Here is a 16,990-nt window from a genome sequence, read left to right as displayed (position 1 = left end):
GATCAAGCCCCTTACCAAGATCCTGTGACACCAACTGCCCCACCACCTTATGACGCAGCTGCTGCCGCAAGCACCACTAAGCTGCTACCATGTGCAGTGGGATATACCCCAATACCCCCAGGATATTGTGATAAACCCATCACCGATCCTCTGCTACAGAATTCCCAGGGATCTCAGACGGGGACCTCCTCATCCCTGACCTCTCAAACAGTGAAACCTTCGCTGACTGCGGGATCTCTAGCTCCTGCGATTTTCGACCCACCTACCACTGTGCATATTGCTGGTGTTGTCGATATATCTCCTCTTTCATCTCAAAAGAACCCTATCCCTATGTCCCAGGGGCCGGCACCAACTCAGCCGCCCGTAACCCCTTCAACAATACCAGTGGCACAGACTGTTGCTCAGTCGCCCACTGTTACAACTGCTCCAACGATGCAAGCAACTACCCAGACCCAGACTCTTACTCCACAGACACGTCATGTCTACCGTACTATTGACGGTTATGAAATAGAGATACCCCCCCCCCCATTATTGAACAATATCCTTGTGTCCAGAACCCGACGGTTCCGGTCATTACCCATCCTCCAAGTAATAGAGGAATGGATACCGTGGTCCAGACGACCACCTACCCCGGATTGGGAATAGACACCGCGGTCCAGACAACTGCCTACCCCGAACTGGGTAAAGTCCCGGCCTCACACATGACTACCCAAACGACCATCTACCCACATATGGGACATACAACTCAGACTTCACCTTTGCCACCATGTTGGGACTCCGCCACCCAAACTGGTCCCCTGCCCCCGCCATCATTACCATGCCCTACCCTGTCTCAGTTACGACAGATGGGTTTTGTTCCATGCAGTCCTGCCACACAGGCACGTGCAATTTGTCAGGAATTATAAGATCAGGGTTATGTAAAATTACCCCCTGACTCGGATAATCCATCCATGCCCATTCTTGCACCTGAATGTTCTACTCCCCCTAGATGGGACACGTTAGGTGCACGGCCAAAGGTTCAGATACCGGCTAAAGAGGGGCAACCAAAGGTAAGACCCTCCCCATTAGAAGAAGCATGGGAAGTTTTAAAACAACAACTCCCAACAAAATCTGACATGGAGGATATTCGAAACGAGCCACCTCCGATGCTCGATTTTTCCTCTCTTCAAGATAGTGAGGCGATCCCTTCCTTTGCAGACGATTCACCTCGTCTCACCTTACCTAAGGCTCTTCCCCTTACTACCCCAGTCCCTTCGGGAGAACAACCTATGCAATATGGTCATGCATTGGCCAGTATGGGAGATGGCCTCGCGTTTGTTTCAGAGGGACTTCGTTCCTTACGCAAGTCCCTGTCAACACACCCGCGCCCTGATATCCCGGACACTGTTGCATCTGTTGCACCAAAATCCGAATTACCCCAACAACATGATGTTATTTCTCATCATACCAGACAGCGCTACCCTCGAAGTTATCTTACTAATGAGGGATCCAGCCGCTGCCTTGCAGTCATTGGCAGCGCCCGTCACCCTACAGGTCTGAATATTTGTACAGAACCTATCTTATCTAGTCCGCCTGATACACCCGCCCAATATGTGGCATTACATGAGAACTCATGGCATTATGTTCAGCCATGGATTGATAATCTTGCAGGATGGTCTGAGGCGCTCCAGCCCCAGTCTGCCCTCTTCCCACGTGAAGGATCCTTGCGGTCTGACAAGCTCTCGCTGGTGCGAGAACTTATTTATGACCACCCTGACCCCCATTGGGATCAGCAAACAACCCTTTATCTAATCCAGGGTCTTCAGGTTTGGAAAAAGTATGAGAATCAATTTCCTCCAACTGTCACTACCGGACCTGTCACCCAGCCTAATGTTAAACTTTTTCCCTTGTTAAATAAAATGTCAGGTGGTGTCCCTCATACGGAGTACACCCCACTTTCGGCTGTTGAATTAAATAGCCTCATACTACAACTCCCAGATATTGCAATGGGAGGTAACCGATGGTTAAAGAAATTGCAGGACATTACACTTGGCTCCACCTTGTCAGTCGGTGATATGAAAGTGCTTTTGGGCAGAACCCCACACGCCAGTATCACTGACATATTCACTCAATCAGGCTATGCCAAATTTGTAACCGATACCCAGTATGATGGCAACCCTTTAACTGAGATTCAGACCAAAGTATTTCAGGAAATCCGGACCATGTATCCGGCTCTTAAAGATTTTTCAGTTATCACTTCCCAAAGATGGGAAATGGATTCAGAGCCTATTGAGGCTTACTTACTCAGGCTCCAAGATCTCTTTAAAGAAGAGACGGAGGAAAAATTTGACTCCGATAATGCCCTTCCAGTATTCTACCATTTACTTAAGGGAACTTTACCTTCAGAGATTAAAAATAAACTGGAGAACACAGTTGGTCTCCAATTAGAAAAATGGCCAAAAATCCGTGAGCACATTCTACATCATTGTAGAAGACTCATTAAAAGCAAACAAGATGAAGCTCAACATCGTAAGACAGTACGCACTAACTTAGAAGTGCTACAAACTGAAGATCTCAAAGAAAAGAGAGCCTCTAAGAGCTCTGACACAGATCCCAATACCCCCGAGACTCCCCCCCCTGTTATTGTTATGTATGCTGACCAACGCTATGACAATAACACCCGAAATCAGGGCCCACGGCCCTACCGCCTAGACCGGAGAAATGACTACCCCGAAGAACGTGGTCGCCGCTCTCAACCTCAGAGAGGCCCCCCAAGGGGTCCGCCTGATTCCAATAGACGACGCAGAGACTACCGTTCCCGGCCTAGTCCTGACCGTTATGCAGATGTCCAGTGTTATCGCTGTCAACAATATGGCCATTATGCACGGGAATGTCCGCAACCCTTACAACACAGACCCAGACATGTAGTACGGCAAGAACAGCAAGAACGCCAGTCTTTCCCTCTATGGAACCCAGATCAACGCCGCCCACAGTGACTAGGCGTGGTCCACACTACAGCAGGATTGGATGATCCTATGATCACCTTGCTAATCTGTGATGTTCCCGTTCCCTTTTTAATTGACACAGGCGCTTCTCGCTCTGTGCTTGCCAATGTTCCGCACAAACTGCAGAAGTTTCTCAAAGTTTCTCCAGACAACATTACCACCACTGGATTTGATGGTGTCCCAACGGACACACCACTGCTTGAACCCCTGCCCACTAAATATGCCGACCTACAACTTTCGGCTCCTTTTTTGTATGCTCCACTATGTCCTGTCAATTTACTTGGAAGAGATCTGTTGACATTGTTTCATTTTGAAATTCATTTTGATCCTTCCCCTAATGAAAGCACTTCACTCATGATGGCTGTCACCTCTATGGTTGAGAAACAAATAGAGATTGCACTGAATGACCTACCAGGTTTCCTTTGGGCTACACCTGATAAGCCCTATGGTCAAGTAACAGGTCCTCCCCATCGTATCCAGCTCTTACCTGGCTGTAAAGGCCCCAAAATTGCCCAATATCCACTAAAACCTGAAGTTATTGCTGGAGCTCAGGAACAAATTGATTCCTTGTTACAGCAGGGTATTATTGAAAAATGTAATTCACCATACAACACTCCATTGTTCCCTGTCCCAAAGAAGGATCCTGGAACCTTCCGTATAGTGCAGGACTTACGAGCGCTAAATGACCTCACTTACGCTACATTCCCAAATGTGGAAAACCCGACTACACTCCTCAATAGCATCTCCTTGCAGACATACCATTCTACTATTGATTTATCCAACGCCTTCTTTTCCATCACTCTCGACCCTGTAAGCCGTCCGCTAACGGCCTTCCAATTCAATAACACAACATACCAGTGGACTCGCCTTCCCCAGGGATTCACTGACAGTCCTACCATCTTTTCCCAAACTCTAGCAGAACACATACATGAATTTAAACACGACAGGTATGTTCTCCCACCACATACTTCTATTGTTCAGTATGTGGATGACATGCTTATCACATGCCCTGACTTTGACACTTGTGTTCAAGTCACCTGTGACTTTCTAGGCTTTCTTGCCACGAAAGGCTACAAAGTTAACAGAAAGAAATTAAAAGTTGCTCAGACACATGTTACCTTCCTTGGCCATCACATTGGCCCCCGTCAGAAGGGCCTAGGTCCCGATACCCTACAACACGTTTCTTCTTTGCGTATGCCCACAACAGTTTCTGATCTCAGAGGTGTCCTTGGCATGCTAAACTTCTGTCGCCTTTGGATACCCAATTATTCCGCCCGGACTCAGCCATTTTACATGAAGCTACAAGGTAAACAGAAAGTGAAACATGAACCCTTACACTTTACAGCTCAGGAAACAGCTGATCTTATGGCCCTTGTAAAGGATGTTATGCTTTCCTCACCATTAGCAACCATTGATGTTTCTCAGGATGTGCACCTTTGGGTTGTGCATACTGAGGATACTTGGTCTTGCCTAATCACACAAGAACATGATGATCTTGCATGTGGTTACCTTTCAGGAACTTTTTCACCCGTTGAAAGAGCTTTTGCAACTTGTGAGAAAGGTCTTGTTGCCGCCAGTACTGCTGTTACCAAACTATACAGCTACATTCCTCACCTTCCGGTAATTCTCCATACGTCCCATGATGTTAAATATCTATTGGACAAACAGATCAGTCACATGACTGTCTGCCGTTTGCAAAAGTATCAAGTACTTTTGTTTAGTGTAGTGCACTCCATTCACCCATTAACTTTAACTGACCTTCAACGTTTGGATCCATTACTCACCGTAACAGAGACAGCACAGAATGCTATCTTTCCCCATGAGTGCACTACCCAATTATCTGTACCCGAATCTCTCCACGTACATTCTGAAATCTTGCAGAGTGGCGAGGTTTGGTTTACAGATGGTTCTCAGCAAAACGGGGTAGCTGGTTTTGCCGCCCTACGTTACACACCCGAAGAACATATACTCGACCCTGTACAATTTAGACTGCCAGAGGCATTCACAGCCCAAACTGCAGAACTTGCTGCTGTTTTATACGTTCTGCTATTCAAAGCACTACACTCAGATTTGAGCATTGTCACTGACTCAGACTATGTTTTTGCTTCCTTGCACTCCCATGTTCGCAAATGGAACCAGAGGGGTATGATTTCCTCAACTGGACAACCCCTAAGTCACTTACCGTTGTGGACTGCTCTTTTTGACGCGCTGGAACAGCGTCATCAAAAAGGCCTCCGCACCAGTATCTCCTGGATAAAGGCACATCAGGAGACAGTCTTTTCTTTCGCCATCAACGGCAACCATGCTGCTGATGAACTAGCCCGTGAGGTTACTTCCCTTTCCAGTCCTCCTTCCGGAACCGCTGCCGATGCGGCACTTCCGGTCATTGTGTCCGAAGCACCACTTCTTGACACGCCTCCTTCAACTCCTTCCGATTCCTCACAATCTGATTCCTCCTCTCCAAGTACCCCTCCCCTTTTTCCTACTCCTCCCATCATTACCCCTCCCTTATCTCCAGCACCACAGTTTCCTCAGAACGAGCCTACTCCTCCTGTCACCTCTGAATCCCTAACTTCCGACTTCTCTTCTACCCTCACGTCCTCACTTACACAAGCAGAAATCACCTTGTGGAAGCAAGCAGGCTGTTTTCTTAATCCTAATGGTATTTGGACCCACCCCAACGGTCAATTATGTGTTTCACAGCATGTTTTCTCTCTCCTCCTGCATGCCCTCCATTACCCTTTGCATCTGAATGCTAATACATTGTATGATCAACTGTCTTCCAAATTATGGGCTCCCCAAATGATGCCCATGTGTCACACTGTGGTTCATAATTGTTACAAATGTTTTCTGTATACACCTAAACGAGGACCTGTCATTCCTTCAGGTCATTTACCTGTTGTCCAGGGACCTGGCCAACATTGGTATATTGATTTCACAGATATGCTGACACCTGTTCGTGGTAAACGGTATCTGCTTGTCTGCGTGGACGCTTTCTCTAGGTGGGTGGAAGCTTTCCCTTGCTCTAGAGAAACCGCACCAATTATGGCACAATCATTGTGCAATGAAATTATTCCTCGATTTGGTATTCCTGGCAAAATAACCACAGATAATGGTACACACTTTGTAAATGAACTGCTACAGAATCTCCTTCCAGCACTTGGCATTACTCACAGAACTGTCTGTGTCTACAAACCCACCAGTAATGGTTTGGTAGAAAGATACAATGGATTGCTCAAAACCAAAATGCGTCAGCTTATGGCAAATGGGATAAAGAATTGGCTTGATGCCCTCCCACTGGCACTCTTATCACTTCGTGCCACCCCATCCTCTTCCCTTAAACTGACGCCTTTCCAATTATGTACAGGTCGCCCAATGCGACTTCTACCTGGCAATCCAGACACTCAAGTGCCCGATCAATATTCAGTATATTGGGATATCTTACAGACTATTGTAAGTTCTCTGTCCTCAATTCCACAGGCCATTTCGGACAGAAGAGGGGATAGTGATGCCAATAGATCCCCCCCTTACAAAGTGGGCGATCTAGTGCATCGGCGTTATTACACGCACAAAACCTGGCGAGATCCCATCTACATTGGCCCCTTCAAGATAGAAGCTCTGTCAGCAACAGCTGCTAAGCTTGAGGACCACACATCCTGGGTCCATCTGAAAGATATACGAGCCTACCCGAATACCGAATCAGGCCTCCTGGATGTTTCCATTGATGTTTCCAGCACAGCAGCCACTGGAGAGACCTGTCCCACCACGAACCCCGTCTCCACCGCCACTGAGCCCAAGACCACCGACCCCACATCCAACACTCTTAAACCATCTTGATCAACTCGACCAAAGACTTAGCCACTTAATCAACTTAGACCATCCATCTCCTGAATCGCACCTCCTTGATCTGGCTGACATCGTCATCCAAACCATCGCAGAATCTCCAGAGTCACCATCTGAACAACCACCTGTATTTGAACCAGCTTTTGAGTTGCCATCCTCACCTCCACCTCCCACTGTTGCAGCCTTCCCACTTCCCTACGTTGATCTTCACATCCGTCTCATCCGAATCCGTAACCTTGCAGAAGATCTCACCCAAGTCCGCAACTTAGCAGGACAGTTGAATCTGGAAGAACAAGAGTCTGTTGCGTTTTCAACAGTACAGAATTTGCACAGCAACATCTGTGAGCTGCTCGACATTCTACATTTGTACTTCCCGAATCAAGCCAGATAAATGCCACAGCAAGTTCCGCCGCTGTTCACTCCAGAAGAACTCATTCCCTTACAGACTATTTCTCTACATAAAGTTCCTATTCCAATACCACCTTTCCCAACCACTCCTGTGAAAGTTTTAATACCACCATCCTCCCCCGCTGGCAAAGTTCTCCGCAGGGAACCAACTGCTGAGAACCTTGCTGCCCTTGACGATATCAAGGAACCAGACCCACAGAACACTGGACTTTACCCTGTTGATAAGTGTGACTCTGAGCAGTTATCTGAAACCAATACCCATTGGTCCAACGACTTTGACGAACCTTATCTGGAAGACGACACCATTCCTGATGACACGGACGGAACCAGCACCCGCCCAAGCGTTGTCTCAGCAGCAGTAACGGTGTTACATCAGTACACCCTCTTCTTCTGCTTTCCATCTGCTCGACTGTTTGCTGTTGGACTTGTGTGCATGATCCTACTTTGTATAGGTTTGGTTTTGTTTCTCACTACCTTGTTTACCTATACTGCTGACAGTAACCTCTTTGATCTTTGGACCACACTCACTGCCTTTCCCACTGGCAACGTTACTTTGCCCATTGGAAACGCAACGGTACTTGCAACCACTTCGGTACTTGCAACTACCTCAGCAGTACTTGCAACTACTTCTGTACTTGCAACTGCTCCTGCTCCTCCACCTACTACAGCAGCCTACACAGAGCCCCAACAGAACGCCACATTCACACGCCTGTTTGGACACAGATCCCTCCAAACGATCAAAAAGATCAGTCCCCTTGCCACCAGTATTCCCACCCCCTGGGCAGACACATCTGCCGCCACAGACTTTTCAACTGGCAACCCTACAGTGCCTATTGAAAACTCTGCGACTACTCCTGTCCTCACTAATTCTCCTGTTTTGCATTCTACAAGTGTTCCCAATAATATCAGTAGCTCGGTCCATATTGTCCCCAACCTTACAACTGCTGTTGGGGATAATATTACCTTGCCTGGATTACGACCCACCCCTCCTCCTTATCCTCTGGTTCCTACTAGTGACGTTCCTCCTCCCACGAATACTACCTTAGCCACTCCAAATATCACCGTCCCAGCTACTCGTCCTCCCAGATAGCTCAACATCCCAAAGGAGCTATCAATATATGTCCCACAACAGACCAGATAACCAGCCTTCTCCACCTGATTCTCCCCCACCGTCGCCTCTAAATTTAAGCGAACAGTTAATCCCCGAACCCCCAGAGTACCTTTTTGATCCAAGAGAATTGATACATCCTCATTGGGACCCAGCTCCAGAAGACGATCCCAATTGGGACCCCTTCACACGATTTCAAACATTGTGTGAACCCTTATTCGAGAGTTGGACACTAGGTCCTAGTCGAACGGTCACACAAACTCTGGTACTGTTTGGAGGAACCTTAGGTTTACAAGTTGAACAAACCGACGACCTCCTAATAAGACCAGAAACTGGTGACGTTGTAGATTTTTGGTTAATCACATACGCTGTACTGGGCACTGACTGGATACCCTTCCTGTTCATTAGAGAGGTTGGATTGAGACCTTTGGAAGTATATAGCCTCTTCGAAATCCCCGACCCTACTGAAAGAGGAGCTATTAGAATTTACCCACCCTACCCAAATTCTTCCTAATGATATATCAAGCATTGGTATACGTAGGAATATTAATTATAGCAATTGCAGTTCTGGTTAAGACCCTAGCATTAATTTTGTTACTCATTTTCATTAACCGCCAATTGCCTTTGGTATTGTCCAGATCTTACATTTAACCATGAAAACTACCAACATGCAGTGCCTAGCCCTTCTGTTGTGTGTGCTCACCATGCCTATGGTACAAGGAACAAAGCATTTAGAAAGTTTTCTGCAACAGTTTATTACCACCCCTGAAATAACATTACCCACAACTGAGGACACGACCACAATCACCCTTGATGTGTGTGCTTACACAATGTGTGGGGAACATCCCGTACAGCAATATTTGTCAGCTTTTGAGGTATACCTGTGTCCCTTCTCCAATTGCGGAAGTTGGGCACAAGTATGGTGGTACACAGGTTCATGGATTCCATACTCAGGGAGTGAGATTCCAGATCTCAAAAAGAGCATTTCTATCATGAAATTGCGAGTGAATGGCCTCTGTCCAATGACCAAATGTAATCAAGTGGCTATCACTTTCAGAGGAGTAACGGCTGTTACATACAGAACTTATTCCTTAGGAATTGATGCCTCAGGTAGAGACCCCGTTGGAAAATTTAAGATTGTTCCACCCCCAGCCCAACCAGAAAAGAATCCTTTGATGCCAACTAAAATCCCAGAAGTAAAGATTCCTTACCAGATTGTGCCGATTAATAATTCCAAAGATTTAATGGCATTGGAAACAGGATTTGGAGAGACAAACCTGTGGCTTGAATGGGCGCATTATACTACAAAGAGTTTGAATGTCTCTAATTGTTATTTTTGTTCCCATGCAAGAGCAGAACCAACAGTAGTTCCCTTTCCTTTAGATCTGAACAATGATCCAGATGGTTTTTGGTGTATGCTAGAGTTACTTCAGGTAACAACTGAAGTGAATCAGTCTTGTCAACATCTTGACGAGCACCACCCCTACTTACCCCCTCGGCTGAGGGTTCCACCTGCATTCAGGATTCCAGATCCTGCTACCAGATATCATACATGTCTGGAACGATATGGGGTGAAGAATACACGGTTTCTAGGAAATTTGACCAATTGTAATACAACCCTAGAAAAAGGGACTCTACGAAATCTAAATCTCACAGACTTTTCACAAGCTAGAGCAGACATATGGTGGTATTGTGGAACCCGTACTATCCACCATACACTTCACAGAAGTTGGACAGGCAGATGTGCCTTAGTCAAATTGGTAATTCCAATTGTAATAGCATCTTTGCTCCCTCCTCATAGCAGCTCTTCCTCACGAGTGAAGAGAAATGCAATGCCTGGATCTTTTGATGATCGGGTCTATATAGATGCAATTGGAGTTCCAAGAGGGGTTCCTGATGAGTTCAAAGCCAGAAACCAAATAGCTGCAGGATTTGAATCAGCTTTCTTTTGGTGGGCTACTATAAATAAGAATTTAGACTGGATCAACTATATATATTACAACCAGCAGAGATTTGTGAACTACACTAGAGATGCAGTTCAAGGAATTGCAACACAACTAGACGCCACCAGCAGGATGACGTTGGAAAATAGATTAGTTCTTGACCAGATTTTGGCATCAGAGGGCGGAGTGTGCCGGAAAATAGGTACACAGTGTTGCACCTTTATCCCCAACAATACTGCTCCAGATGGATCAATCACCAGAGCTTTGGAAGGCTTAACCTCACTGTCACAAGAATTGGCAGAGAACTCTGGTGTTGACACATCCTGGACTGGTTGGATGGATAGAGCTTTTGGTAAATGGAAGACCTTTATCATTTCAGCAGCCACTACTATAATTATAGTGGTAGCAATTTTTGTATTAGTAGGATGTTGCATAATCCCTTGTGCTAGAGGCTTAGTAGAACGCTTAATTGAAACTGCAATAACGAAAAAGACAACAGCAGGACAATATGTCCTGTACGAAAATCTCCTTCCCAACACCACTGGAGATAACACATTGGACTATCTCCCTCTGAGAAGGACCAATCGCTATGCAAATGCTAGAGACACTAGAGAGATGTCTGCAACTGTATAATCAGGTAATAGCACACAGGGATACAATATAACCATATAAAGCTTTATAAGATGAAGTGATACATGAGCAAAATGTCTACATAACCGATGCAAATCTATGCAAATGTATACTCAAGATATAATCAGTATATAACCAAAGAATGTATGATTGATAACCATATATACTCACATAGGTAAGAATAAGTTAGAACCTGCATATTAAAGGGTTGAATCAAAAATATTATTATAGTAATTATAAGTTTTTGTATAACCACAGATATAGATAAGAAGGATGGAAATAATTGAAGTGGTGCCACGATGGTAATCTGAAACCAAAAACCAATCTGACTGTACCAGTTAACTGTAGGACTCAGAAAATCTGATGGCCTGATAGGATACCTTCTGGAATGGATGGTACCATGGTGTATTAACCCTGGTGTCACCCTATGGGATAGGGTGAAGAGGGGAATGTAAATATGTGGCCTAGCTTCAGACCTACCACTGGAATAGTGGTGGGCTAAGCTACACAGCCTAAAGCAACTGAAAGAGTATTGACTAGGCCAAGTAACACGCTAATAATGTCATATTTGAGAATCTGCAAAAAGCAGGTCTGAACAATGGGTCTTCACACAACCAGGTACAACTTTCTAATTGAATATAGCACCTATAATGAAATAATAATGGGTAAAAGGAATAAAATGAGGTTTTTAAAGTGGGACTTATTTTCCATCAGATGGCACAGAGATCATAAGATGTTGTGAAAGGTATTACAAAAGAAAGATGTGAAACTGGTATCTTAACAGAAAGATATTTTGGTAAACGACAAAAAACAAAATGTTCCAAAAACATGTTGACTTTAACGGATATGGGGTAATCTCTTGAAATAGCTAGAACGGAAAGACAGATGGTACAGATGCGCATGTGGCCGGATACGAAAGTATGATCTCAGAAATTGAGAAATATTAGGAAAAAAAAAAAGGTACCTCACAATAGATTTGTATTGGAACTTGGGGCTATAAAAGAGATAAGATTTTGAGAGAGAGTTGGAATCCTCCCCAACGCTTGCTCAGACGGCAGGGCCCTGTACGACTGAAACCAGAGTCTATCTGATGTCTGTACTTAATTGAACAACTTGGTAAGATTAAAGTCTTCTTTCTGAAATCTATCTCTGTCTTTATTTCCAATAATTCTTTACCTGTCATTCTAACTTAAAACTAAGCCACATACAAATCACACACACTTTTTACACTAAATTTTATAGATTTCTAATACTATATATATGGGAACTTAAATGGACAAAGATCTATTTAGATCCTATATAGATCCTGACAGATAGAAGACCATGATCATGGACTTTATCCTAGACTTACGCCTCGGGGTATCTACATAACAGAGATATCACTGGGATGGAATATCAAAAGGATTTGGGCAGGCGGGCGAACACCTACTGGAAGTACAGACCCTTTGTCCCTGGAAAAGGGTATTCCTAGGGCGCAAAGAGGGCCTTTAAAATTTACAGTAATCTCCATTTTATCCTGCTCTTCAACTTCCCCCGCCCCCAATCTCTCCAGCTGGCCCTCATCACCTTCCTCAGAGACCATTTCCCAATCTTCTATCTCCTCCCCTAACTCTTGTACAGCCGGGTGGGGAAGAGAAGGATTCTGGGACTGGTAGTTCCTCCCCTTCTTCCTTAACCCAGCCAACCTCTCTGCCTCCGGTAGCCCAGCTTTCTGAATGTGGGTGTTGTGCACAAGAAATCTGCCCCGTCGGGATTCCCCGGCTCCCTGTACCCCCTTTCTTCGTGCCTTCCCGAATCCCCTTTCACCTGCACTCTCACAGCACACTTGTCCACTGGCTTGTCCTCTCCCACTTGGACTATTGCAGCGGAATTTATGCAGGCTGCCAGGCCTCACTGTTGAAAAAGTTCCAAACAGTTCAGAACACTGCCGCGAGACTCATCCTAAGAGAACGACGCTTTGCACATGCCGAACCCTTGCGTTTCAAATTACACTGGCTGCCTGTACAGGAGTGCATTGCCTTTAAGCTCTGCTCCTTGACCCATAAAATCATCTATGGGCTTGCCCCGGAGTATAATCACCCCTTGATCGACCTCCCGCCCAGGAACGCCAATCCTGCTGCTCGTTCTTACCTTCATCTGCACTTCCTAAACTGTAAGGGTGTCAAGTACAAGAAGATCTTCGCCTCGTCCTTCCGCTACTGGAGCCCTAAGCACTGGAATGCTCTTCCGCAGCACCTCAAAACTCAAGCGGACCACGCCCTCTTTAAGAAGTTGTTGAAGACATACTTCTTTGCCAAGACCTACCCCTCACTTTATACCGCTGACTGATACACCGCTCCTGTCTCTTACCCCGCTAGTTCACCCTGTTAGATTCTTTCCCCCACTTACTCCTTGTATACTTTTCTAAGCTTCCTATTCTGTAATTTTATTTCATGTTTTGTAAGCCACATTGATCTGTAATGGCATTCTATATTTAAGGTTATTGCATTGTATAGAACTTTTTATAAACAAAACGGAACGCAGTTCTTTCATTAAAAAATCCTTTAATAGTGAACTTTGATTGAAGAAAGACCCGACACGGGCCGTGTTTCGGTGCTACTGCACCTGCGTCAGGGGTCACACCAATGACAAAGGAGGCTTCAACAAACTAAGTTCAAAAGGCTGATGCTTTCCAAAATTTTGTGTGATATGTTCCTCACACCCAAGGGATTTCAGCCTACTTCAGTACTTTAGGGACCTCGCTTACCCAAGGATTTTCAGCCTGCAACTGCTTCTCTACTCCTGAACTGAACAGGATTTAGAGATGGGCGTCCTTGGCCGATAATGGAAAAAAGAAGGGCGTCCCTGATGAGCATTTGGACAACTTTACTTGGTCCATTTTTTTTTCACGACCAAGCCTTGAAAAGGTGCCCGAACTGACCAGATGACCACCGGAGGGAATCGGGGATGACCTCTCCTTACTCCCCCAGTGGTCACCAACAACCTCCCACCCCACCCCCCAAAAAAATTTAAAAACATTTTTTGCCAGTTTCTATGTCAGCCTCCATCACAGCAGTATGCAGGTCCCTGGAGCAGTTTTTAGTGGGTGCAGTGCAGTTCAGGCAGGTGGACCCAGGCCCATCCCTCCCCCACCTGTTACACTTGTGGTGGTAAATATTGAGCCCTCCAAACCCCCCAAAACCCACATGTAGGTGCCCCCCTTCACCCCTTAGGGCTATGGTAGTATTGTACAGTTGTGGGGAGTGGGTTTTGGGGGGCTCAGCACTGAAGGTAAGGGAGCTATGCACCTGGGAGCAATTTGTGAAGTCCACTGCAGTGCCCCCTAGGGTGCCCGGTTGGTGTCCTGGCATGTGCACTATGAATGCTGGCTCCTCCCACGACCAAATAGCTTGGATTTGGTCGTTTTTGAGATGGGCATCCTCGGTTTCCATTATTGCTGAAAACCAGGGACGACCATCTCAAAAACGACCTAAGGACGACCATCTCTAAGGTCGACCTGAATTTCATGATTTGGGCGTCCCCGACAGTATTATTAAAACGAAAGATGGACGCCCATCCTGTTTTGATAATATGGGTTGCCCTGCCCCTTTACAGGGCCATCCTGCGAGGACACCCTCATAACAGCTTCAGCGCCCCGTTCGATTATGCCCCTCCACGTAGACAGCAATCACATCTTACACTCATTGGCTTTAATAGAAACATGATGGCAGATAACAGCCAAATGGCCCATCCAGTCGCCCCATCAACAGCATCCACTATCTCCTCCTTTCCCTAAAAGATCCCAGGTGCATGTGCCACACTTTCTTAAATTTAGACAGTCCTTTAGTTTCACTCACTACACGTTTTCTTAAATGTAGACAGTCCTTGTGTCACTCTTTGGGATGGACCACCCTCGGTGTATGGCAACCCTCTGAAACAGTATATGAGCATTGCACTTAAAGAGGGAACAAGTTATTCTCTGGCCTTTGGCACCCTAGACAGTTGCCAACGCCAAAATTTGTGTACTGTTGAAGCTGGCTCTCGATGCCTATTATTACTGCTTTTTATATGAAATAGGATTCGAATTAGCTGCCTTCCGATTCCAAGCCTCTCCCTCTCGTTTCAACGTTCTCAAGCTGAATAATGAACTGAAGCAAATGCAATACATAAGAACTAGAAGTGACGTTCAGGCAACCCCACCCTCCGTAGCAACCGTCACACGTGAGTTCCCTGTAGTGCATACAGGGAAAAGGGGAGGGGTTGGCTTGGAACGAGCGGTCGCACGGAACGTCCGGCGTCGCATCTGTCTGTCCATCTTTTCCTTCCGTGGCAACAATGGTAAGTTACTGTTAGTCGAAGAAGATGAGTAAAGCTGTTTAGGTAGAAGGGAGAACTTAGGGTGATATAAAATGTAATTTTAAAAGGGAGGGTTAAGTTAATCTTGACCTTCTCAAAATGGTGGCTTCTGACGCCCGCGCGACGTATTCTGGGATTGTGTGGCAGGCCGTGAGGACCCCCCCCCCCCTCCAAATTGTTAGTTTTAAATTCTTGTGGGCTGGCTATCCAGACAGTTCCTTCCATACGTAGTGCGCGTACATGTGGTACCGCGGTTGTTAAAAGAGAACATTGGATAGTTAGCTTGTTAGAAAGTTCTCAGAGATCATAAACTAGCTGTCGCGTGCAAACCCGACCTTCCTAAGATGGTGGATGCTTCTGGATTACCGGACGGAGCTTTATTTTGGTACTAATACTTTGAGGAGAGACGGGGAAAATTGAAATATTTTAATGAACTTCATAAAGTGGCTTAAGCAATGCCGCCGTACACCTCGGCTTCTTTGCATTATTTTAAAATGTATTAATTTCTCTCGCTCATTTTTCTTACGTTAGAAACTTTGGAAATCGATTTAATGCTTGTGGGTTTTTTTTTTTTTAACTGTTTTAAGATGGCGTCTGTATATGGCACGTTGGGTAGGGTGGTTTTGTATTACATAAATGTTTGAGGTCCATGGAGATGGCAGCTGCTGTGTGTGTGGACTTGCGTTCTTTGTGTACCAAGGGACGATTTCTACTGTTACTCTGCATGCCGGAAGACGTATAGCAGCTAAGTGCCTCTTCCCTTGACACAGAGCTGTGGTGGTGGGGATAGTGCACTGGGGGAGGAGTCGGAGGAACAGCATTTCACAGTGTACACTTTTTCTAAAGGATAGAGGTAAAGGAGAGAGAGATGGTGAGTGGCCAGTAAAAAACGCACCCATTCCCTTGAAAAAGATAGTGATGCTCTAGGAAAGTAGAGAGTGAAATTTAAGCTGGGGAAGTAGTGGGGGCGTTTCATTACTAGGATGAATAGGGAAAATAGGGTAAAGGCCTGAGAGCCAGATGCACAAAGGCCCCATTAAGAATCCGTCTGCATTTATAAATGGGTAAAAATTTACTGATTTAGAAACAGAGGGACTCGCAAAGAGAATCGCATGTAAATGAGCTGCTGCTGGTTGCTTTTGCGACCCAGCTTATTTGCATGCAATATGGGGGGAGCCAGTCGGTGAGATGAACATGCGCAGGACAGTCAATCGCTGTACGTAGCTGCTCAGCGTATGCTACAGACAGCTCTCATACAGCAGTACATTTACCTTTTTTTTTTTTTTTTTTTTGATGGGTATACCTGTGTTGGGGCTCCGTGCCTCCCCCTGCTGGGAAAAACCTCTCTGTTGCTCTCTGCTCTTCTGTGAGGAATCAGCATTAGGACTTGGTTCCACCCCCAGCTGTTCCTGCTGCTTCCTTCTGTTGGCCGGCTGACATCCTAGAACACCCATCTCCCTGAAGATGGACTCTCATTGGCTGGCTGCTGTCCCAACTCCTCCCTGCAGGGCTTCCCTGATGACATCACTTTAGAGCTGTGAACTGATTGGATCTGAACTTCCTGGTGTCCCTCTCCACAGAGGGGGGCTAAACCAATTGGACAGCGTCAGCCTGGAATGTCCCGCCCACTCACTACTGGAGGGGGACACCAGGAAGTTCGGATCCAATCAGTTCACAGCTCTAAAGTGATGTCATCAGGGAAGCCCTGCAGGGAGGAGGAGCTGGGACAGCAGCCAGCC

The 16,990-nt window shown here is 45.9% G+C and overlaps 1 protein-coding gene and 1 long non-coding RNA gene across 4 annotated transcripts in view; one reads left to right on the top strand and one right to left on the bottom strand.

The window, feature by feature from the left end:
- Positions 1-66: 66 nt before the first annotated feature.
- On the bottom strand, positions 67-16,628 carry LOC115473767. The gene is made up of 3 exons (XR_003942744.1): positions 16,523-16,628; positions 3,658-3,662; positions 67-76 (listed from the first exon to the last, which is right to left on the bottom strand). It is a non-coding gene; the product is annotated as an uncharacterized LOC115473767 (long non-coding RNA).
- ELOB (elongin B) overlaps positions 15,128-16,990 on the top strand; it is a 50,171-nt gene continuing 48,308 nt past the window's right edge. Inside the window, exon 1 of one of the 3 annotated variants that reach the window (XM_030208857.1) lies at positions 15,128-15,233. In XM_030208857.1, coding sequence (XP_030064717.1) covers positions 15,231-15,233 — 3 coding nt within the window. In that variant the 5' untranslated portion in view covers positions 15,128-15,230. Of the gene's footprint in view, positions 15,234-15,498; positions 15,637-16,029; positions 16,123-16,990 lie in introns of those variants that run through there. The other 2 variants (XM_030208859.1, XM_030208858.1) reach the window with 2 other exon arrangements.

Source organism: Microcaecilia unicolor, chromosome 7 (genome assembly GCF_901765095.1).
Source record: "Microcaecilia unicolor chromosome 7, aMicUni1.1, whole genome shotgun sequence".
In the NCBI taxonomy this organism is placed as follows: Eukaryota; Metazoa; Chordata; class Amphibia; order Gymnophiona; family Siphonopidae; genus Microcaecilia; species Microcaecilia unicolor.
Note: the sequence above shows the minus strand (reverse complement) of the source record. Positions and strands in the feature narration are given on the sequence as shown.